We start from the raw sequence: 24,545 nt of genomic DNA, 5'->3' as shown, positions 1-24,545 counted from the left end.
TGCATCAAAAGTAATTTGAAGAAAAAATATAAAATACTTTTTACCAACATAGAAAAGCAAAACAAGGTTATTTCTGGTGGCAGCAATAATGCTGGAAAGTGATATCATGAAACATGAGCAGTATGGGGAGCCACACGTAAAAAGATCAGTTAAAAATGGATCAGTTTTACTCTCATTGTGGAAGCAAGCTTTCATTCTGGTATTAAACTCAGAAGAAAGCCTAGCCCTTGTCCTTCAGTCCACTCCCAAGACTCACCTCTGCCATAATGTCTGTAAGAAAACTGCCATTTAATAATGACCTGAGGGACAAATGAGGATACTTGGCATTTACTTTATATTGAATTGTTAGAAGAATAATTGCTGATGTACATTATATATTATAGCCATATGTAAATCGTATTTGTCTGATTTTATTCCTCTCCCAGTAATCTTTTTAGGATATTTGTCGTAGACTGCAAATTTCTTGAAGCAAGAACCCCTGAATATGTTTTTGAACACTGCCTAGCATGAGGAGCCTTTAGGCACTATTTTAATATAAGTATTTAAGAATAACAATACATTGGGATATAACATCACACTCAAGACAACAGCTAACTAATGTACAAAACAATCAACTTACCTGTGTAACAAGTGGTTCCAATAACCTCTCTACTGTAAGAGTCCGGATTTCCAAACTTTTGGGATCCCATTTTAAAATGATAGGTGAAGTTGCAGAAGTCATGCTCCCTAGAACAGACAAAATTACATAAACCTGTGTAAATCATTCAGTCTGTGTATTTTTATATTTACACACACACACACACACACACACACACACACAGAGGAGTACTTATATATTCTGTGCACACATGATATACAACAAATATTCCTGCATCACTTACCTACCACCCATACATACAAGACCCACAGCCAATTTCACAAGATATTTGAATTCATTCACAAGGTCCTTTTCCCGCATACCCTCACTGAAGTCCTTCTTTAACACCCACTTTTGTCATACTATCTACATTTAATCAAGATTGCAGTGTTGCCAACTCTTGCAATTTTATCATTGGTCTAGCGAGATTTGGTGTTTTTCCTCAAAGCCTCAGCTCCTGGAGAAATGTAATTACAAAATCTCAGCATTTATTTATCAAAAAAAAGAAGGAAGTTTAGAACCTTCATCATTGCAGAGAAGAGCTTGTAAATGTGATCCATAAAGACTCAAAACACAGAAGACAAATAAAAAGAAATAAAATGTATTATTTTTTAAATATCTCATGATTGGGGGTTGGGGCCCCCAGAACTTTTGAAGGCTTGGGGTTGGCAGTACTATGTTGACTTGCATAAAAGACAATCGTTTGTTTTTCCTCCTCCTCTAAACTCTATCTGCCTACCTATCTGTAGACAGTGAGCTCATTGCATTGCTTTTTAAATGTCTGAAAAGTGCCTAGCATGGCATGAGCACTGCCATATACACATAATAATAAAAGTAGCAATAACAATGTTTTACAATGTGTTGTATAGCTGAGATCAGATTCATGCCTTCTATTTTTAATTAACCCAGACATTTAAAACGGTTTTCTTAATCCAGACTAATTACTGCCTACACTAAAGCTCAAAAGAATGTATTTGAGTAATATAAAAGGCACATTTAAACTTTCAAAAGCAAAGGCATTCAGGCACAAACACTGAAGTGTGCAATCCATAGTAATTACTTAGTACTTCAAGTATTGCTCACCACCAGCCAACATCTGATGTAATAGGAAGGGCTTGCACTGTGTCAGTCAGGAGAGCTGCAGTGCCAATTTACTACCACTCAAAACCATAGGTAGGTAAATACAGGCCAAACGCATTTCATAAGAGACAAGGAGATTTTTATCTTCTCCAAAGACTACCTAAAATACTTCATAAATCAATACGAAAGCAGAGTGTAGTACAGGAGTACCCCACTAATCCATGCTCCTTATAATTTGCACATGCAAAAACAGCCCTCTCTCCCCTCCTGTTTGCAAACATTTTGCAAAGAGAACGCTGGCATGAAGTCTAGTTATTTAGATTTCTTGAATATTTATGACCCCACCCACCTGGGAAATATACTCCCCAACTCATGGAAAAAACACTGGTCTGTCCAGCAAGTTTTTGCTTCTGGATGGGTCTGGGTACTTCAAGAAAATGGCCTTGTTCTGTCTCCTTACATGTGTACACAAGCAGAGATATAAACAAATTAATTAATTTCTCAAGAGCCTCCCTCTCTGTCTCTAAACAAATAAAACACTACAGTGCAAAAGGCAGATGGGTTACAAAAGCAGATATCTTGGATTGTTTTTAGTTCCTTTGTTTTTTCGGGGTTGGGGTAGGGTGGTGTTGGAATTATTATTATTATTTACGCAGGATATTATCACAACACTCATTTTAACCATAAATTCCTTTATTAAATCTAAAGGCTGAATGGTATTTATACAATTGCTCTAAAGGTGCCTAAAATAATAAGCAATGTACTACATCCAAACACTAACAAAACATTCATAAGCATTTGATCAAGATACTTACAAATAAATTAAATCCAAGAATGCTTAAGCCCATATTGGTCAGCTCTATTGTGGGCAGGCAGGTATTAGCAATGAACATTTTAACAAGCAAGTGTTGTCATTGCCAATTACTGACTTCAGCTAAAAAACAATTTGAGACAGTGCACCTTTATTTCTAGTCTTAATCCAGATAAGATTTACAATCTCCTTTCTTCCCAAATCCTTTCCTCCCGATCTCTTCCCCTCCATCTTGCTGACCAACACTTTTTCCTTTGCATCTGGGGTCACCTAGGCCCTAATTTTTTAGATAATACTGGTATGCGCGGTGGGAAAGTTCTTGTTGGCTCTTTTTAAAGACATCTCTTTCTCATAGTTAAAACCACCTGCAGTCATCCCTATCAATCAGAGGCCTTCCTTTCAGAACCTTTGCCTTAGTTAGTTTTTGAACAAAAATTTTAATTGACATGGTTCAATCATTATGACTAGGCTACACTCCACCTAGCAGAGCAGACATTGCTGGAAGTTGGCTGGATTCAGTGTACATGAAGAAAATTGAAAAGTGTGCAAAAAAAACATTGATGGGAAATCCATTAATCTCAGGCTTGAAGGGTGGAGCACTGAACACAATGATCCAATAATACGTGCCTGTGAGAGAACATTTGAGCAGGGGGGTTTGGACTAGATGACTTCCTGAGGTCCCTTCCAACCCTAATATTCTATGATTCTAGGATAAGATGACGTTGTCTATCTTACATAAACGATTGATACATCAGGAAATGCCCACACAGAAGTCTATTTAAAAATAATAGCAGTAAAACCTATAAAACTGTGAACAAAAATTCAAGTGTCAGATGTGAGAATGCTGCAAATGTAGCAAAGATGAGGAGAAATCTAGAAGAGGATAATGAAGGAAACCTGAAACTTGAAGGCGTAGAATATAGAAAGAATAGTTAATGGGTTTTGTGCTTTAAGATAGAATAGTAAAGTATATAGCTTGGGAAAAGGGCTGGAAGGACCTGATAAGGGCTGTCCGGGCACTAGCACAGCACAAATAGAGGGCAAACATAAAAACAAAAGCTGACCAGAGCTGACTACACCCAGCTAAATAACACTTGAAAGTGGCTACAAGTCAGGATGCCTCAGCAGAAATGCTCACTGATCATGATACTGACCCAGAAGTGACACTGTTCACTAATTGGTTACATACTGATAGCAAAAGTGACACTGTTCACTAATTGGTTACATACTGATTAAGCTGATCAGTTTGGTGACCAGCCTGAGGGTATTTAAACACCCGAAAGTCAGTGGCACTTCGGACTGCAGCGTGCTGGGATCCTCGGTAGCTGGACTGAGCCCTTCTATGAACCAGCAGCATCCAAGGGATGGCTAACACTTATCAGAGTCGACTCGGCCTAAGGGGCTTAAGGAGAGAAGCGCTTTTGGTAACGTATAAAAGTAGCACTTGCTTTAAGATAACAAATGAACATCTGTCTGTTTATCTGTCTGTGAAAAGTAACTAGGATTTTACAAACGACCATCTGTCTGTAAATAACTGAGAGTTTACAAGTGAATATCTGTCTGTAAACATAAAATAACCAATAATAGAATTGTGTATTATGATAAATGATTGCATGCATAGAAAAATATTAGGCCTTTGTATCTTTCTTTGGTTTCATGTTTGTATTGTTTATGTTTATGCTCTTTACTTAATATTAATGACTAAATAAATGAGCCATATTTCTTCAGTTAAAAAGCCCTGTTTGTATTCTTGTTCAGTCACCCCCGCCCCTCAGCTGAGGCAACTCCTCTGCTTCCAGAGACCCACACTCCTAAAGCTAAGGCCTTTCAGGCCGCTCTGAGTCCACGAAAGGGAACCTGAACCTGAAACATATGGGCTCAGTGACGCATCTTTTTGCAAAAGACTTAAATACAACTCTAGGAATAAAAGAAAACATTGCCAAAACCACTTTGCTCCAGTTTCACCAAAGAGAGCAGGAGGATCCAAACTAATTCTCCCCTAAGATGTACAATGGAATTCAGTGGTTGACTATTTTGAATTATTTATTAAGGACTGGCCTATTCTGATGACAATTTGTGAAGAAAAATTATGACAAAACATATGGAACTATCACAGCCAAAATAATCAACATCGGACTAACAGAGAAACCTAGAAGATATGCTGAATATACTGAAACCTATTTCCATAGCCTTGGACAAACTGCAGAAAGATTGCTGCTGTATTGCTGATGCTGTTTAAATTTACAAAGAATTTCAAGAGACATTGAAGAAAGAAATACCCAATAAGAAACTGCAGGCAGTAAAGAAGCTGATGGATCAATCAATTACTCCAGCTGATTTTTTTGCCAATATTCTCAATCCAAAATATCAGGTAGATGCCTAACTGCTGAAGAAGAAATAGAAGTTATATGACATGGGCATCTAATTATTACCCATTAGTCATGCAAACCATAATAAATTCCAGGCTGGAGGTGAACCACGCAAGTGAAACATGTTTGCTGAAGATGTTTTAAAGGAAGTCACACCACTGAACTGAATGAAATCACTAGCTAAGCACCTGGAACAAGAGTTTGTTTAAGCACTAAACCATCTTTTGACAGCAGTAGCCTCTTCTACAGGCATAGAAATAATATTGTCTTCATTTGGATTAATTCATTCAAAGCTGAGACATGAACTGAGTGTTGAAAAAGCAGGAAAACTTGTCTTTCTCCTTCATTCTATGAATAAAAATGAGGAGGGAGGGAATGGGATCTACTAGTTTTAACAATTTAAAGGACAGCTTAAATAACTTAAAAGACTGTTGTCTCATTTTCAAGAGACATAGGTGAGTAGAAACTTAAGCTTCAATCACTTTCATCCAGGCATTTTTGAAAATGTTCTAAGGCTGGCCTGAAATAATCAGTTTAATTCACCGTCTACAGTTAATCCCCCTGTTCCTTTAATAAATTGTTTAGCTGTAAATTTAAAATGTGTTTTTATAAGAAAACTTCATGCACTCAAAACATTTAAGGTTGTTTTATTTAATAAAAATAAATTTCATAAGCTATTTTGTGTGTTTAATTAAATTCCAATTACTATCCCAATGCAGCGTGACACAATTCATGAATTAAAAGTTAATTATCTAGTAAACAAGCAATATATCATTCATTATTTTCTAATATACTAAAATGTACTATTAATAAAAATCTGAAAAGCTATATAATTCCTTAAATAAATGTATATGGTTATAACACACCTGCCTGGATAGCAAAAAGCTATACCAAATCTAGTAAGACTCTATTTAGTTGTAAATCAGCTTGTTTTAATGGTTATATCAACCAATCAGAAAATACCTTTATTTAGAAAATAATTAAGTACAAATGGAAAAGTTGATTGCTTTCCAATTTGTGATTTAAATCATGACTTAAATTGCTGATTTAAATCAACCCACCATGACTGAAGTCAACACAGTTGAGCAAAATAAACAAAAATGTCAAATCAAATTATTATTCGTTCTATTTCACTAACTAATGCTACCTTAACAATTTATAATGATAAAAGAGTGAATTGCAGTTAAACACCTAAGCATAATCTACAAAGATTAAAGAGTTTCCTTGCAATGTCTAGAGCAGGGGTGTCAAACATACGGCCTGCGGGCCGCATCCGGCCTGCGAACATTTTTGATCCAGCCCACGTCCGACCAGTTTATTTGCCGGTTTAAGAGTCCGTGAAATGTCTTAAAGCGGCGATGCCGGACACAGAGAAATCCCTTAAAGCAGCAATGTACTCAGTCCGGCAACACGGTCCTCTGTGAAATCCCGCCGCCAAAAAGGGCTGATGCTGCGCCGCTGAAAAGGGGAAGATGGCCCGAATTTTTAGGCGGAGGGTATTGCATGGCCCCTGTGAAGTGCAGTTTATGAGAATTTGGCCTGTCACCATCAGCGAGTTTGACACCCCTGGTCTAGAGCATTCTTTCCAAGCCGAAAACACAGTCAAACAAGGAATAGGGTGTTCATCATATTCAGTTCACATATTCTGTTATCTCTTCTACATAAACAAGCAAAAACATTATCTCAAGTAGTGTATTTAAACACAAGAACCTCACTGCCCTGAGTGCACTTAGGCCAGATGTGTTGATGGCAGAACAGGTGACCTCTCCTACTAAGGCCTCAGGCCTCACTGTACACTTACAATTGCATAGCTGGAAACCAGATGGATGCTACATGTATTTTTCTCACTCAACTATAAACCTGTTATGATTAACAGCAAACATTTGCACTGTATATACCTGTGTGTGACAGGGTGCTATCAGCAGCACCCTGATCACTGACATTGCTAAAGTCTGGAGGAGGCCGCAGGCCCAGCTGAAGGCAATTCCACACATTATGGTGGAAGATTGTGAGCATTTGGGTGATAATCACTGGGTTAACAAGGTAACTGGGGAGAATATAAAGAGCAGAAACAGGAAGCAAAAGCAGCTGAAAAGGGAGCTCAAGAAGAGCTCAGAGGGCTACAGGGAAGCCTGTCCTTGCTATACGCCACTGTTGCATGTTATGGCGATGTAAAAGGGAAATAAATGCACATCTTGGTGAAGAATAAACAGCCTGGTGTGTTTATGACTGAAGAACCTCCTGAATTAGTCAGGCAGCGAGATTCGCTGGGCAGGGATGGAGGCTCCCTGTGACACCCTTTAACTAAGTAACCCATCCAACAGAGAGAATGTATAATGCAAATGAAGGACTATAGCAAGAAGGTGCTAATTCCCACATATTTCAAAAAAAGTGGTCATTGTGTGATGCTCAGAGATCAAAGACTCTAAATGCTTACTTCTCTCTCCCCATCACCAAAGAAAGAGCCCACATGGGTAGTGACCCTGTCATCTCATTTTTCTGTGAGAAGAAGCTGTAAGTATGGACACAAGGAAAAATTCTTTCTCTCTGGACAGTTTGGATTCTAACGGGGCAGAATAACTAAAGGAGAAGACAGAGATCCCCAGAAGTATTCTGGGTAGCCCGAAGAGACTTTTGGGAAACTGGCAGATTGCTACATCTCTGCTACCATTTGGAATTATAGATTGTGACCCACCTCTACATATATTTTACCTGAATTAACCTCTCAATAACTCCATTTCTTTTTTTCCTACCTAATAAACCTTTAGTTATTTTGCTATACAACTGACTACCAGTATTGTCTTTGGCGTGAAATTTAGGATGCAAATCCACCTGGGTGAGTAACTGGTCTCTTGGGACTGGGTGCAACCTGAATATTTTTGTGATTTTGGGTTCAACTGACCATTTGTCACATAGTCTAGATTGTCCAGGTGGCAAGATAGACTGGAGTGTCTAAGGGGACTGCCTGTGACTCCATTATAAACTACTGTATTATTTTAGGAGTTCAATTTGGTACTGGCTTGGTGAAATCTAATTAGTTTGGATGTCTGCTCTGCTTTTGACAGTCTGCCGTAGGTAAGCACTTATAGTCATGAGCCATTCCAGATGGCGTGACACCAGGTTTGTGCCAGCCTATTATGTATTAGGAAGAGAACCACAAGGAGAAGAACCTGTACTATCTGTTAATGGAAGATAACTACAAGACTTAACACAATAAATATTTTTGTTTAAATATAAAAATTAAAATATGGTATTCTCTTTAGGTTGAGAGAGAAGATCTTTGTCAAGAAAAATTCTCTTTTCACCTTAATTTCCGCAGCACAGAAAGAAAGCCCATATTTTCCAAGCGAGACAAGATGGGTGAGGTAATATCTTTTATTGGACCGACTTCTGTTGGTGAAAGAGAAAAGCTGTCGAACTTAAATAGAGCTCTTCTGTCTAAGCTCAGAAGTTTGTCTCTTTCACCAACAGAAGCTGGTCCAATAAAAGATACTACCTCACCCACCTTGTCACTCCAACATCCTGGGACCAACACAGTTACAACACTGCAAACGATATTTTCCAAGTTACTTTAATTTTCTTACTTTTCTCCATGAGTTTCTGCTTTTCATAACTTTATTCTCATTTTGAAAATCTATCTTGAGGGTGTAGTTGGATAAACAATAATCCAACGTTTCTTGAAAGCTGAAGTTAGTTTGGGTATCAACAATTATAATTTACAGGTATGGGCTCCTTTTTTATTCAGGGTAAATTTCACTGAACTAAACTGTGGCCACTAATTTCTAAATGTTTATTGGAGGGGACATGCAGTTCCTCATTACAAAACCTCACTGATAAACTTATTCATTATTGCTCCGCTGTCAGCACGTGATTAAAAGTTACAATCTTGCAGCATGTTGTCAACAGTGGAAATATGTAATGCTACAATATTCTAGACCCATATTTTTGCTGAAAAGTTTGCAGCAGATGATTGCTGTCCATATCTTAAAACTAATTTCACATTTTTCTATCTTCACACATTTTGATGGAAACCTATGGTCTTTACTGTACCTTCCTATCCCAAAAATCTGCCAGAATTTATCCTTTACTTGATTTAGCGGTTCTGAAACACAAAAGTAGTGAAAAATCAGTCTTTTTTTCAGTGCAGTCCAATAACTGTAAAATCATTGTTTAAGCTTTCAAAAAGGCAAACTTATCTTCCATAAATTATTTCTTTTAAAAGCTGTTAAGGTTAAGAAATTTAAGAACAGTGTTCTATGACGTATGACTCTAGATTTTTGCAAGCCCTCATTTTGGAAGGCGATAAACACTTTTATGGTAATAAACAACAACAACAAAGAACACAATCTAGAAAGGTAAGAATTTTGAAACTTAGATCTCCATCCTGTGCTAAGATCCACTAGTGTGGACGCCTGTGTCAGTGAAGAATCCTAATGTCAGTGAAACTCTGCAGGGGTGGTCCACACTATCCTGAGCTTTTAAAAACAAAGCATTGAAGTATTTTACTATACGTGAAACTTGTCTTTTCTGCTCTTGGAAGGGAGGACTCAAACTCCTGAGTATATCACACTATGTGTTGTTTTCATCCATAGTACATCCCTTTTCCTTCCCAGTCACAGAAAGGTTAGTTTTAACTCTCATAGTCCGGGGGTCCAAGTTACAGTGCACACAGGGGTGCTGGAACAATTTTTATGGTGCGGGTGCTGACAGCCATTGAACCAAACTGTAAACCTTGTATATCATGGAATCCACTTCAAGCCAAGGGGTGCGGTAGCACTCTGAATTCCAACACCTATGATTGCACATCTAATTAAGTTTGGAGCTACTTAAGTGTAACAGCAAAAATAATAATTAGCTTTACATATGTAAAGCAATATTTGCTGAAGAGAATAAATACATAATTTCCTAGAAACACGTGAATTGAAATACTGGCTCAGACTTGTGGCCCATTTAATCCAGTATCTCTGTCTCAATAATGCCCAGCATCAGATGCTTCAGAGGAAGGTGCATGAAACCTGTACTATAGGTTAGGTCACCAGCAGTAATGAAGGATGAGCCTAGTGACACTTGTGGAGATCTCAGAACAGTGTTACAGTACTACATTTACTACTGGAAGGAGATAATGAGAGGCAAAGGATACTTGTTTGTTTAAAAAACAAAAAAAAAGAGCAATACAGAAAAGTAGAAAAAAGAGTAATAATAGAGTTGCAACCGGCAAGGGTGAAATACCTTAGTCCTTTTATAAAGGCTTACATTTTCAAAACTCAGTGGAAATGTGAACTAATTAATTCTCAACAGTCCTGTGAGGTAAACAACAAGGTTAACTAACATCCCAGACAAAAACAAACAAACAAAACAAGGTTGAGCAGGCATACCACTAATGCTTTTGGAAAACGCCTTAATGGAACATTGCAGTTTAATAAAAAAAAATGGCAGGTATGAAAGTGCACAGTTCAAGTAAACTAAGCAACTTTAACTCTGCTTTCATACTACTGACAGCTTCCCATCTCTCACTTAGCAGAGCCGTCATGCCTAAGTCTGTTGTGACATATGGTTTTAAACGAATTAATCTACAATACTTTAAATAAGTGATTTGAGAACTCCACATCTTATATTCAGAAATGCCACACTATTTGAAAAATATATACAATGTAGTAAATGTATTCTAAATCGGATTCTCTGACACAAAGTGTGGTCCCTTGCCACTACACTATCCTTTACTCTCAGAGTGTAAGTCACAAAGTAGGTGTTCTGTGCTGACCTGGTTTGTATTTATTAATAGAAAAATATTGTAAGGCATGTAACTACCCTATTTGGTTTCCAGCCTTTTTATCAGTTCAACAGACTGTGCTAACTGTCAGGGTGGGCATGAACAGAGCAAACGAAACAGTCTTAGAGTAGATGAGGGCCCAGACAAAGTAGCAAGATCTGAAAGGTAACTGTGCAAGAAGAAGCGGAAAAAAACAGGGAAATATAAAAGGAAAGAAGTAGACTGAAAGGAGGAAAGATACAAACACGGAAGAGGAAAAAATGACAGAAGAAGGCAGAGAGGAGAAACACCCTGTGGGTAGGAGCACCTGTCATCAGTCACTGATGAGCAGCACAGCCTTCAGCAAATCTGGTTGAAATAAGAGGAGTTGACATGGGAGGCTCAAATCACCTTACCTAAAGAAAAAAACTGAAAAATGGGACAGGATTGTTTGTCTCTGTTCATTTGAACTACAAGTTTTTGACATACTTCTTTATTTTGTTTCTTAAGTGTGCTATTTTGTCTCTCCATAAACTTACAGAAGAAAAATAACCAAAACAACACTCTCCACCCAAGACACAAAGCTGCTCAATTCAATACAAATTAGAGAGTGATTGCTTGATGCAAAAAGGAAAAAATTAAGGTCAATTAACATTTTTCCAACTACTTTTTAAATAGCCACACGTAAAATTTCTGTCTATTTTTTTCCTGCAATGCACATGACAATGCACTTTTGTCCAAAGAATAATTATGACTTGGGGGTAGAGAAGCGCCTCAAAAGTCATTAGGGTGGCTTAGGCTTAAGTTTAATTTTAAAAGTACTTAAGTCCCATGGAAAGGCTCTTATGTCACTTAGACATTAGACAATTTTACCCTGGACTGCTAACCACTATTTATTCACACATCTGCTTTGCCCCTTAGGCTCCCATGACCTCAGATGGAAACCTGTTCTAACTCTTCTATTGGGCTCTAATGGACCAATACCTCTGAGCTCACCACTGCGCTACTGCAACTTCATTTGGGGCCAGATTGAAAGCCCATTGAAGTCAACAGGCTTTGGATCAGATCCTTGTGAAAAATGCCATTGAGCAATATATTACTGACTGAGTTGGGTGAAATCCTATCATGCGATGCAGTCTGACCCAAGCATATACTGCCTTCCCTCACAGAAACAGAGGGGACAATCTGGACATAAATTGCTATTTACTGGAAATGAGCACCTTCATGAATATCAAATGTTCATATCATCTACCAGTTTCACAGTATGGCCCAGTTTTCATAAACTTTTAATCATTCTGTGGTAATATCAATGCAATATTCCTTCTTTTTTTAAAGTAGGTAGACTATTCGTGGATAGAGACAACCAAAAGGAATATTTATTTCATTCTCACATCCCGCTGCAGATATATGTTGTTTCTCAGTAAGCCTGTTTAACTACTGTAGATTTTTTTAAATTAAAAATATCTAGTTATTGGCATTTATAAAGTACTTAGAGTATTAAGTAACAATTATCTTTGATGTAGAGTAGTTGACGTTTTGTGCTCCCAATATTATACAGTACACTGTTCCAAATGTTAACTTCTACAAGAATTCTTTTCTAAAACGTAGCCTAAACCTTTCCTGCTCAAGCTTCTATTTTTAAAAATATGATACAACTTCCTTAGAAGTATCCCCATGCCTACTCCTAAATTCCTGTACTTGAAAACTTTAATGAAATCACCCTGAGTCCCCATGCATCTCTTTCCTCATAAAAGATTCCTTTCATATCATTAGGTCAACCACCCACATTGCTCTCCTCTGTGCTCTGTCCAGTAACTATAGATCCTTTAAATTAAATTAAACTACATTTCACACAATGTTCCAGAAATATGCAGAAGTGCCAGGAAGAACTGCAAAAATACCTTTTTTAAAAAAATATTTAACATGTATTCCCTTTGTTTAAAGCAGCTATTAGGGTACTGATACTTCTCGTATCACCACTACATGCCTTTTTGCCTGTCTCATTAATAATTAATCCACTTAATTGGTATTTGTTCTTATCAACCCAGAAGCTTCACATTTTCCTAGATTTAAAAGATTTTAGTTATCTGACAATTTACCCAACAAGTCCAAAAGCTCCTACAATTTCTCTCTAATCCACCACTGTGTCAGCTCTCTCTCCTGCTTTTGTACCATCGGCAAGTATGGATACCAAGCAAACACAGTAGTTCCATTTTCCAATTCAGTAATTAATATGTTAAACAGGATTGTTCTCAGCACAAAGCCCTGTGGGAATCCAATTGTCATTTCACTCCATGAGGACTTACTGCCGTTAATGATAACCCTCCTCACTATTCCTGCCAACTTGCACAGATTTTCTCATCAGTGCTAATATCCAGATTTACCATCTTGCTCACCAATTGCCTGTGGGGCGACTTACTAAAAGCTTTTCTGAAATCCAGGTAACTCTCATCCACTGCCCTGCTTTCATTAATTTTTTGCTCCTTCAAAGAAGTTAGATTTCTTTGACATAATCTATTCTTAGTGAGCCCATGCTCAAGAGCGCCTAAGTGCTCATATTCATTTCTAATGTACTATGCCAGAATTTGTCTGTGATGTAATCCAAATGTACCATTCTATAATAATTCACTTCTCTACAGCTAATCTTAAAAAAAAGTCATATAATCATATATGAGTGGTTCTCAGTGGTGGCAGATGACAGAACAAGGAGCAACGGTCTCAAGTTGCAGGGGGGAGGTCTAGGTTGGACATTAGGAAAAGGTTTTTCACTAGGAGGTGGTGAAGCACTGGAATGGGTTACCTAGGGAGGTGGTGGAATCTCCATCTTTAGAAGTTTTTAAGCTGCGGCTTGACAAAACCCTCGCTGGGATTATTTAGCTGAGGTTAGTCCTGCTTTGAGCAGGGGGTTTGACTAGATGACCTCCTGAGGTCCCTTCCAATTCTATGATTCTATAAGTTAGAGATGGAAAAGACTCATTAGATCTTCTAGCCTAACTTCGTTTCACTATGCTGAAAGGAAGTTTGCCTTTTATTCATCTTAACTTTCCTAGATTTTTTTTTTTTTAATTTAATCACAATTCATCATCGGAAGCTCTTGAACTCTCATAAGCTGTTTTGCCCCTCTGGTCCATTGGACCTTTCTACTCTGCTAGGGATTCGATCAAGAGAATGGGTTTATAAGCCACTTCTGAAATACAACTTGGGAGCAACAAGAACCACAGCATACCTATATTTTGAGAAGGAATAAAGCTGACTAAAGGATGTTAAAGCTAATGAAAGTATTGTTTTCTCTTGTATGGGCAGTCCATTATCTATTCAAAAGATACTTGATAAAGCAGTGACCCAGAAAATGCATGTAGTCCTCTTAATTTAAAAGATAACTATCCAGAGATGGAAGAATGCAGACAACCTGCTAAATCAGCACAGTCAGACTGGTCCTTAATTTAAACACAAAAAAAAAGACAAAAAAACACAGCAACAAATGGGAGGAATCTAATTTGGAGATGATGGATTTGTTACACTACTGGGTTATTGGTCTCTGAGCACTGTAAGTGTATAACTATGTAAAAGGGTCCCCACCAATACAATCACTGATCTGATGCATGCAAATTGCCTGTTCTTTCATTCCATTTGGTCACACCTTATTCAATAAGCAGCCTGGTAAGCAACCTCAAGGAAAACGGTACCTATGTGTGCCTTAATGAGGAGTTACCCTTGTATAAGACTTGCTTTACGCCAATCATTGCCATGCCTACTGCAAACAGAACACTGAGGGGTCCTCAGAGCTCAAATATTTTCCAGTATCAAATGGATAGGGTCTGTGATGAAGCAGTAAAACCATGGAGCTATGTGATTCTACTTTCACCTTGTCCAGAAATATTATGTTCACCCTATTAGCTTGGCTCCACCCCCTTAGCTGTTTAAGAAAATTGGGGAAATGCCAGTGGGCTACTTTCCAGCAGGGAATCAACAAAAGTAGATGGAACACTTCTCAACAAAGAGAGCTGATATGAAAAGTATAAGATAACTAAATGCACTTAACTACAAAGCTATCTGATTCTGAGGTAAGGAAAGGACTGGAAGAAAATTCACCTAAGAAAAGAAAGGTACAAGAAAGAAACACAAATTACTTCAAAATAAATTATCATAAACATACACAAAATAAAGACTTGCCCAGAGAACCGACTTCATAAAGAACTGCATGCAAAGTGCAAGTAGGTTTACATTATTAGTATTTGGTGGCATTGGTTCCACTGAACATAAATGGGAAAAGTCAAGATAATATTATGTAGCCAGTTCAGAAACTGGGGAGAAAGGGAGCACATAGTACACTTAAGCAGTATGAATTGATTCAGAAACAAAAAACCCCAAAGCTTCCTAAAAAAATCAAGTAGATAAAGCTTCAGTAGACTAGGCCCAGGCAGGAGCAACTTCTACAACAAGCATTTATATTGCACATAACCCAAGCAAACACTGATATTGTTGACATTACTAGGGTAATATTATAGCAATGATGAGCTATTTTTCCAATGTGTCACTAAATTAGCAGCAACAAGCCTGGTTCTACTCAAAACCAAGATTCACATGTGTTACACACAGACTTCTCTGAAAAAATGGAGTACAAAATACCAGCAACATCTCTGTAGTCACAATGTCCCCCAAAACAGTCATGGAATAAAATCATGAAAATCAAACTCTAGGTAACAGTTTGGATGTAGCTGCTTTTACTTTTCTAATGTTCTTATACAAAACTACAGAAAGAAATCACAGATGGAGAAGTAGTCCCTCGGGTAATCCAGTCCCAGGTCATTTAAGGCTCTGTTGGTCATAGCTAACAACTTAACTCCACCAGGGACCAACAGGCTTTATCCAATACAGTCAATCCACTACCTTTCATCTGTAAACTATTTTTTAAAAAAATATTTACGAATTTATCCATGAAAGATACTGGACAGGCATCAGGCAAGATTCTTCAGCAATGTGTCTCAAACCAGATCCAGAAAGGCCACTTGGAGAGGTAAAGAGAAAGTTAAGATACCATGCTCATTCACTTACTGCTCTGTTGAGAATATCAATTATTCTGTTACCTATGTGGATACTTGTCCAAATAGGCCATCAACAGCCATCTGATGGTAATTGTTCAGATTACTACTCATCTGGGCTGGATTTGAATCAGTGACCTAGGGGTGAAGGGCTTTATGTCCCATTACCAAATTATTGAGCCATTTCATCCCCAAAATCAGCTATTTTAATCAATTTTAGAAATAACTAGCATGTGGTACTGAGTAAAATTACCAGTAATCTCATATTAAACAACCATAAATATCACGTCACTTAGTATATCCATTTAAAGAGACTGGACAGGAAACAAAAAAATGAAATGGAGCAACATTATGTTTTATAACTGCACAAAAAGGAGCTGATCGTTCTGATTTTCCACTAATTTATTCCTTGCATTTACAGCCATATTCATATTTCTGCTAAAAATTTCAGCCACTTTAAGATTTCTGTCTACATCTCTCTCTCCATATCCTTTACAATCCACAGCACAATGCGTCAGAAAGCATGCCTGAAGCTTGCTCTCTACTTGTGGTGGAAAGGTGCTTAATGTATGCGAAGAATGCTCCTGTGAAGGTCACAGTGCAGTTGTTTTTTTTGTTTTTTGGTTTTTTTTAAAACAACCTCTCTATTTTTCTTCATAATACATAAATGCAATATGTAACATTACCAGTAATAAAGATTTGAAACTTAGCTAACAATTCTGTTGATGATGCACAAGCCAGAAAATCCAATATTTTAATCAGTATTCCATAATGATGCTGGCTAAACAATAAAACAATGAAAACTTGATTTTAACCAATAAAATAAGCAGATGTGATTTAGATAACAGGAAGCAGACAGCCCACAATTTGACTACAACAGCACTTTCATTTCTCTCCCTCGGTTTCTTCCATGTACAAAACAGATAGTTATTTCTACCTACCATACTGACAGGACACCTGTGTAGATTTTATAAAATGCTTTGCAGACAAAAAAAAAAAGAGTTTTGAAGTTGAAAAGCATGATAAAAATGCCAACTATTTATTTTATGCAAGACCTTTCCATGTTTCTTTTTCTAATTTCAGTGCATGCTTCTGGATCTCAGCCAACACAGTAATGTACGAACATTCTCATCAAAACAAATACTAGGGCTCTAATGGTAGAACTGGGCAAGCCAAACAAAATTAACTGGATTCATCGCTAGATATGGGAAATAAACCTGCAGACCAAGAAAAGCTCTTCAAAAAATAATAAATGTCACAATTGTAAAGACACTCCAGCAAAATCATATTTTTAAACATCATTTCCCCTCTACTTATGTTATCAAATAACATGTTAGAAACCTCAAAGTGAAATTGTTTTGAAATCAGATTTGTAATTCTCTAGTTTTCCTATGTTCATTTTTATGTAGATTCAGACAATATGTTTATACATGCTAGTAGAGCTGGTTGGGATTTTCTATCTGAAAATGCCAAACTGTGAAAACTGACTTTTTTCACAGGAATGTACTGGGTTCTATTAAAGGATTTCTCAGGTTAACAATGGAATCTCTAGAGAGACATTCAAGTCCCTGATCCACTTTATTCAGAGAAGGGACTTGACCCTAGTCTCACCCATCCCAAGTGAGTGACAAAAACACTGAGCTGTAGAGATTCTCTCTCTCTTGCTCTCCACCCTCCAAAATCATCATTTTTTTAAAATCTGTTTCATCCCAATGTGGAGTAGGAAAAAATTCTGAAATCTTAAAAAAAATTGTAGGACAGGAAAACAGTTTTCTGTCCACCTCCATTTTCTAGCATTCACTGCTCTGGAAGTCATACACCCTATCCTCCCATCTTTTTGGAAGAATGTATGAATAAACCAGCTGCTGCAGTCTATGGTCTCAGAGCAAGAATGGAAGACTTAATGGTATAAATACCAGTGGCCACTCTGCATTAGCATTCCAACCATTATCAGCTGCAGTGCTAGATCAGTACTAAAAGAATTCCTTAAAACTGTCAATGTGCATTAACCTGCGTATTGTGGAAGTGAATCCCAGGAAAATATTAAATTGTTATTTCATTATATCAGTGCAACAGATTTTCAGACCTGCCCTATTCTTTCAGGAGGTCCCTCCCACAACACGACCCCTCAAGATTTCTGGGGGATAGAGACAAAGTTACTCTGAATTTCCTATTATTCTCCCTCCACCACATGGCAAATCGGTGATTACTGGCGCACCTTCTCTTTCCCTATAACCTCAGAAGGAAGAGATGTTTCAAGTCTGAACATTTCCATGTCCTTCATGGCTTCCCTTCAGAGCAGTTATTCTTGTCTTTCTGAGAAGCCCTGTAACTGGCAATAGCCCCGGCTCAGAAACTATCTTGATCCAAAGCTCTTCAAATGCAAATAGGCATTGGATGATACCATACATGCACAATTTCAAGCTGATTACAAGTTTTTCAATTCTCTGAAATACTAATCAGATGTTTACCTGCCAAAATCCACGCATTTCAAAACAAACAATTATTTAGACCAAATGAAATGTTTTGTTGCTGCATTTTATGTCATCCCATGTTTCTCTTTCTCAATCCCCAGCTGTTAAAAGGACATAGTAAATATGACTTTGTTTTCTTAAAAAAGAGGAACAATGAAGTAAATTCTTCCTTTTTTTTAAATCCAACTCTGTAATCTCATGTAGTTAACAAATATAATAATGGTAAGAAAATAATTAATCAGACATCTCCGAAAAGGAAGAGACAGACTTCAAGACTGAAAGAATGAAGAATTGTTTTGTAAAAAAAAAAATTTGTCACTGGAAGGAACCTCCCTATCCATTAGGGAAAAAACTTCAATGTAACAATGATGAGCTGGCAAGCTGCTCAAAAATGAGATACTGTCAAGAAAATATATTCATTCAGTAAATAATTGAAATCAAATATTTTTTAAGGAGCTATTGTACATCTTAGGTACAGAAAACCATTCTAACAGAAGACTTCAAAGTACTAATATCATCTGACTGAAAGTGAAATACAAGACTTCAAAATAAACGTTCAGGGTTTTTTGTGGAGGTTTTTTTTTTTGGATGAATGAATTTTCTGACTGTCTCAGACAGCTGCTAATACAAATTTTGCTTTAAGGAATGGTAAACTTTCCCAAAACATAAAATTAACATTAACTTAAAATATGTTCATTTCCTCCTCTAGCCCCATGATTTAGAAGTAATATTTAGAGACGCTGGGTTGTTTTTTTGTTTTTTTTTCAAATCTAGGCTCTAGCCATAGTGCTAAGCAGATCCCAAAATGTAAAACAAATCATTAACACATTTTTAAAATAATCAATGAACTATTTTTATTCCCATTTCCAATTACAGAAATACCAACGTATAGGTTCTTCCAAAAGAGAAAAAGACAAAAATGCTCTATCCACTTATATCACAAAACCTCAATGAATATCCTTCAGTCTCAGCTTCTCCACTTATGGACATTCAAGTTCCCTGAAATGCTTATGAGTAAAGATTTGCTTTGCAGTCTTGCCCAGCTGAATCAATGAATTCTGGCTCTGGCAAACCAAGGAGTATAGCATGAATTCCAGGATTGAGAATCCCTTACAAAAACTCTGCTCTCCACTTCCTGTTAATATCAAATGAGAGTCAGCAAGAATGTCTGTGGTTATACTGGTCTGGGGAAAGAAGCAGTCCAATCAAGTAACTAGGTGCTTAACTATTTAGATCTTTATGCAATGGTTTAATAGCAGCATCCTGAAATTCACTCAGAACCGTTTATCAAAAGTTTTAAATTACTGAGCCTGGTACAATTTGGAATTTCTCATGATCACAAAGTTAAACCTCCCCCAGCTTTTACACAGTTATGTTTGAACCATATAAGCTCTACTGGCTTCTTCTTCCTGCCTCTGCACCCAGTTACTGCTATTGTTTGACTTTGTCTTATTTTATAAACACACTAGTTACCAAGTAGCTCACTTTAGAATGTTTTTATTATGAAAGGGATACTGTCACCTAAAAACACTTGTTTTATCTTTCTTTTTCTACTGTTGCAAGTCATAATTAAAACTACTTTAACTGAAAAGAATCAGAGAGAAATTTTCTCTCTATTTTTTAAGTTTCTTTATCTGTTTGTGGAGGCCTCTCTCATACCAAAAATAGGGGAAAAAATAAGAAAATGTGTTTCTAAAAATATCCCCACAAAAATGACAGATAGTTCAGGGACATGTGTAGTACAGAGCTGATTGAAAAATGCAGGAAAAAAAGGAAAAAAATTTAGCAAACAACTTTTCATGAGACTTAAACAATTAAAAAAATTGATACACTTTAATGTAGCATATGAAATTATTTTTAACTAACTAGTTTTCAAAACTGACAGTGTCACACTGGAAGGGTCTGTGAATGGTCAAACTATTTGGAGTATAAAAAAACCTTAAAGCAATTTTATAATGTCAATATACATTAGACACATGATCAATTTCTGTCTTCGGGCACTTAAATATGATAATGAATTGACTTGTTTTCCTTTACATGTATTTGTCCCCTATTTCTTAGAATGAGAGTCCTGTAAAAATATTTATAATCAAAATTGTGTGAAATAATAGTTCTGATCTATGCAAAACTCTATATCCACCCACCTATCCCCATTTGTGTTCATCCAAAACTAAAGCTTTCCTTCAGTTGTCAGGTTCAACAAAGCCATAAAGAATATCTCAGCTGAAACAGCACAGGTTTTCCCAGATTAATGAGCTATGGCAAAACGACTAGTGAACTAGGAGAGCATTTCACCCAGCCTGTTTTATCTAGTTTCACGTTTCAATGAGAAAAATAAAAGGCATTGAGTCCAGAATGGAATGTTTAAAATTTTAAATCATGATTTAACTCAGAAAACCTTGATTTAAGTAATCCGTGTTAATCTTTTGCATTTGTACTTTCAAGTTATTTTCCCTAAAGAAAGGTTGATTCTTATTGGTTGGCAATAATTAAAACATGTTGATTTACAACTAGATCTAGTCCTTATACTGAATTTGGTACTTCTTTTTGCTAACCAGGAGGGTACATTAGATCTATACACATCTATTTAAGCAATTATATAGATTAATATATATTTATTCAGTTTCTTATTTTTTCCATTTTTATTATGTTACAAATAGTGAATGATAAATTTCTTATTTACTAGAGGATTAACTTTTTTACTCATGATTTGTGTCAAGTTTGCTTTGGATGGAAATTAGAATTCAGTTAAAAATGCTGTTAAAGGTATTAAATCTATTTTTATTTGCTAAATAAAATTACCTTAAATGCATTGGATACCTAAGAGAAAACAGTATGTTCATCAAAACATGATTTACATTTAAAATAAATGATTTATTAAACACAGGAAGTGAATTGAAATAATGATATCTGGTCATCATGTCTCAAGATTTTAGAACTAGTAGATCTCATCCTCTCATGCCTAGTTTTTATTAACTAGTTGGAGGAGGAAAACAAACTTTCATGCTTTTTCAATTCCCAAGCAGTTTTTCAACTTTGAATGAATAAATCATTGAATTGAACTGGATAAATACATCGAAATGAAGAAAATATTCTCTCTGAATATTCTAAAGGTTCTCTCTCAATTTACAAAAGGCTATCAAAGCTAGTATAGCACTTCAACAAACTCTGATTCTGTGTGTTTAGCCAACAACTTCAACCAGTTCAGTGGTTTGACTTCCTTTAAAACTTTGGCAGCAAACATGTACTGCTTAATTTAAAGAAAAGTAATATAAATAATTTAAAGAGATTATAATAGGTTTAAACAATGACAGTCCATTGTCTAAATTTAATTTTTAAATAGGATTATATTTTTTAAAGTTTTACTTTTTTACTTAGTTTTAAAAGTACAGTTTTTATGCTTTTTTATCATCTATTTCTATCCACTCTGGTTGAATAAAAGCAATCCAAGTATGTGGTAAGCTAAATATTGGTTTTTCTCGCTATAAGGCCCACTCATTGTTAATGAGACACTTCTGGAAAGATTCCTACTAGAGCCAAGTCAACGTCTCGTTATTTTGCACGATTCCTCAAATCGCATCTTGGAAAGATAGGGTCTGTGGCTTACCGCTACAATTAAATCTGGTCAGCATGCCAGGAGGTGGGAGGGCGGGGGAAGAGAAGAGGGGAGGGGAAAGGAAGTAGCTAAGATTGCCCAAAATAAACTAATATAATACTTATTGTGCAGCTAATTATATCTAAGACTCTCTTACGAATATTTGTTTTAGAATATAAAGTTAGGGAGGAAATTACCTTTATAGGACAAACACCACCATATCTAAGAAAAGAGAATGAAAACCTCAAAGACAAAATTATATTTTTGAAACTTTATGAAGGTCTTGGGGGAAAATATCTTGGATTCATGAAATAATAAAGAGCAGAAAACCAAGGTTGGGAAAATGATTTCATTTTGGGATTCTGGAGACATAAACCACTTCAACTTTGTCTTGTGCTCTACAATATCAACAGAAACTATTGATCTGTTTTCTTTGTATTTCATTAAAATTCATCCATATTTTCTGAGCATAATTTACATTTTTAGTTGATAGCTCTCCTTCAGTATCTATGAGACAAAAGCTTTTAGGCAGCATGTAAGTAAACAAAGTTTTAGGTACAAATAATTTCAATCTCATTCATGGCAGCACATTAGTTTATTCATTGTGACATATCATAGTGTTACAAAAGAATTCACTGTACAGCACAAAAGAAACAATTACTCAGAAATAAGGATCACACAGAAGTCTTGTACCCAAGAATAGAGATCAGCAAACCATCTCCTGTCCTGGATGATGTTACACAAGCGATCTACAGATTCTCAAGGAACTTTGCTGCAAAACCTCAAACTGAAGGGAAAGGATGCAATTCTACAAAGCTAATGTTATGTTTCCCTTCATGAAAACTAGGAACAGAACCAGACTTTGCTGCATATATTTAATCTGGCCTTTCAGTTACATTTATTCTACTGCAATATCTCCACACCAATAAGTATCTTTGTATGAAGGCATTAACTCCAACTGTAGAAATTACCTAACAGTAAAAAACTAAAGCTATTAAGAAAACCTTATTGTATCATCAGTAGTGAAGTATTTGTCCTGTAGATTACAAAAAGTAGTTTAGGTCTTTAAATAAAGTGACAGTTTTGGTTGTTGCTAATACAGCTCACTAAATTGGTTTGATTAACATAGAATCTTGGAACGATGGTGGAGACTGCATCTTACAAATTACTCAACTCTTCTGTGCTGGTCTTGCAGATGGAGAACATGACTGGGCCTCAGGATAACTGGATTCAATTCCTAGATCAGCCACAGACTTTCTGTGTGACCTTGGAGAAGTCACCAATGTGCCCTATGTTTCAGTTTCCAATTTTTAAAATAGTACTTTCCCCTACTCACAGGGGTGATATGAAGATAAAAATCTATTCATGACTGAGGTCAATACTATGGGGATGAGGGTATAGTAGAAAGAGAGAGCCTGAGACACAAGGCCTAGGATAACAGGCCAGGTGTAAGGCCTGAGCTAAAGTAGTAGTTGGGCCCTGCTCTTATAAAGCAGGGTTAGCAGAAGTCAGGCTGTGAAGCTGCTGACAAGTTCACAGAATCTGGCAAGAACAAAGCTGGCATTGCAAAAACACACACATTCCTAAAGAAATGCTAGGCACAAAACACTCATGCAAGCACCTTCCAAAGGGGTACTAGAACACCCCAATATCAAGCATGGTACACTCCCCAAAGATAATGAGGACATGTTGATCCCTCTTTTAGATGAGGTCAGAAAGACAGTATGATGGATAGCGATGTTTTGAACAAACCAAGATTTACAAGGTAAGGGATGGTATTTGACCACATCAGAAAGGCAATACATACTCTGTTTGCATCAGTGTATAAAAGAGGGTCACCCAGGGAGTGTCTTTGTCTGACTGAGTGGGAAATGGAAAGTCCCACCATTCACCGAGCCATCTCCATCATCACAGGCATACACATCCTAGTGTAACTGTAGCGCCTATGTGGAGCTAGCACCATGCTTTGTCGGCAATAAACCTGGACAGGTGCCTTTGCTACTAAATCTGCGTCTGTCTGAATTTACTGGGCAGTTTGATCAGAGTCTGCTGTACAGGCTACCTGGCCAGAGCCAGCGCAGCACACAAAGAACACACATAGATGCTGAAAAATGACAACAGAGGGCACAATAAGTACATACAGTTTCATAGAGTGCAAGGCCAGAAGGGACCATTGTGATCATCTAATCTGACCTCCCGTATATCACAGGCCAGAGACCTTCCCCAAAATAAATTCCTAGAGGATTTCTTTTAGAAAAACATCCAATCCTGATTTTAAAATTGTCAGTGATGGAGAATCAACCCCAACATTTTGTAAGTTATTCCAATGGTTAGTTAACCACACTGTCAAAAATGTACGCCTCATTCCAGTCTGAATTAATCTAGCTGCAACTTTCAGCCATTAGATCACGTTATATCTTTCTCTGCTAGATTGAAGAGTCCATTATTAAATATCTGTTCCCCAGGTTGATACTTATAGACTGTAATGAAGTTATCTTTGTTAAGCTAAATAGATTCAGCTCCTTGAGTCTATCACTATAAGGCATCTTTTCTAATCTTTAAACATTCTTGTGGCTCTTCTCTTATCAATTTATCAACATTCTACTTGAATTGTGGGCACCATAACTGACACAGTATTCCAGAACTGGTCACACCAGTGCCAAATACAGAAGTAAAATTACCTCTCTACTTCTACTCAAGATTCCCCTTTTTATGCATTCCAGGATCACATTAGCTCCTTTGGCCACAGCATCACACTGGGAGCTCATGTTCAGCTCATTATCTACCA

The 24,545-nt window shown here is 36.8% G+C and overlaps 1 protein-coding gene across 3 annotated transcripts in view; it reads right to left on the bottom strand.

The window, feature by feature from the left end:
* Positions 1 to 24,545, bottom strand: part of CTNNA2 (catenin alpha 2) — a 689,583-nt gene that overhangs the window by 601,779 nt on the left and 63,259 nt on the right. For all 3 annotated transcript variants that reach the window (XM_067555203.1, XM_067555205.1, XM_067555204.1), the window contains exon 2: positions 620 to 726. In XM_067555203.1, coding sequence (XP_067411304.1) covers positions 620 to 721 — 102 coding nt within the window. In that variant the 5' untranslated portion in view covers positions 722 to 726. The remainder of the gene's footprint in view (positions 1 to 619; positions 727 to 24,545) is intronic.

This window comes from Emydura macquarii, unplaced genomic scaffold (assembly GCF_026122565.2).
Source record: "Emydura macquarii macquarii isolate MOO-44397 ecotype Brisbane River unplaced genomic scaffold, CSIRO-AGI_Emac_v2 contig_1568, whole genome shotgun sequence".
Taxonomy (NCBI): Eukaryota; Metazoa; Chordata; order Testudines; family Chelidae; genus Emydura; species Emydura macquarii.
The sequence above is the reverse complement of the archived record's forward strand: the minus strand, read 5'-3'. Positions and strand labels throughout refer to the sequence as shown.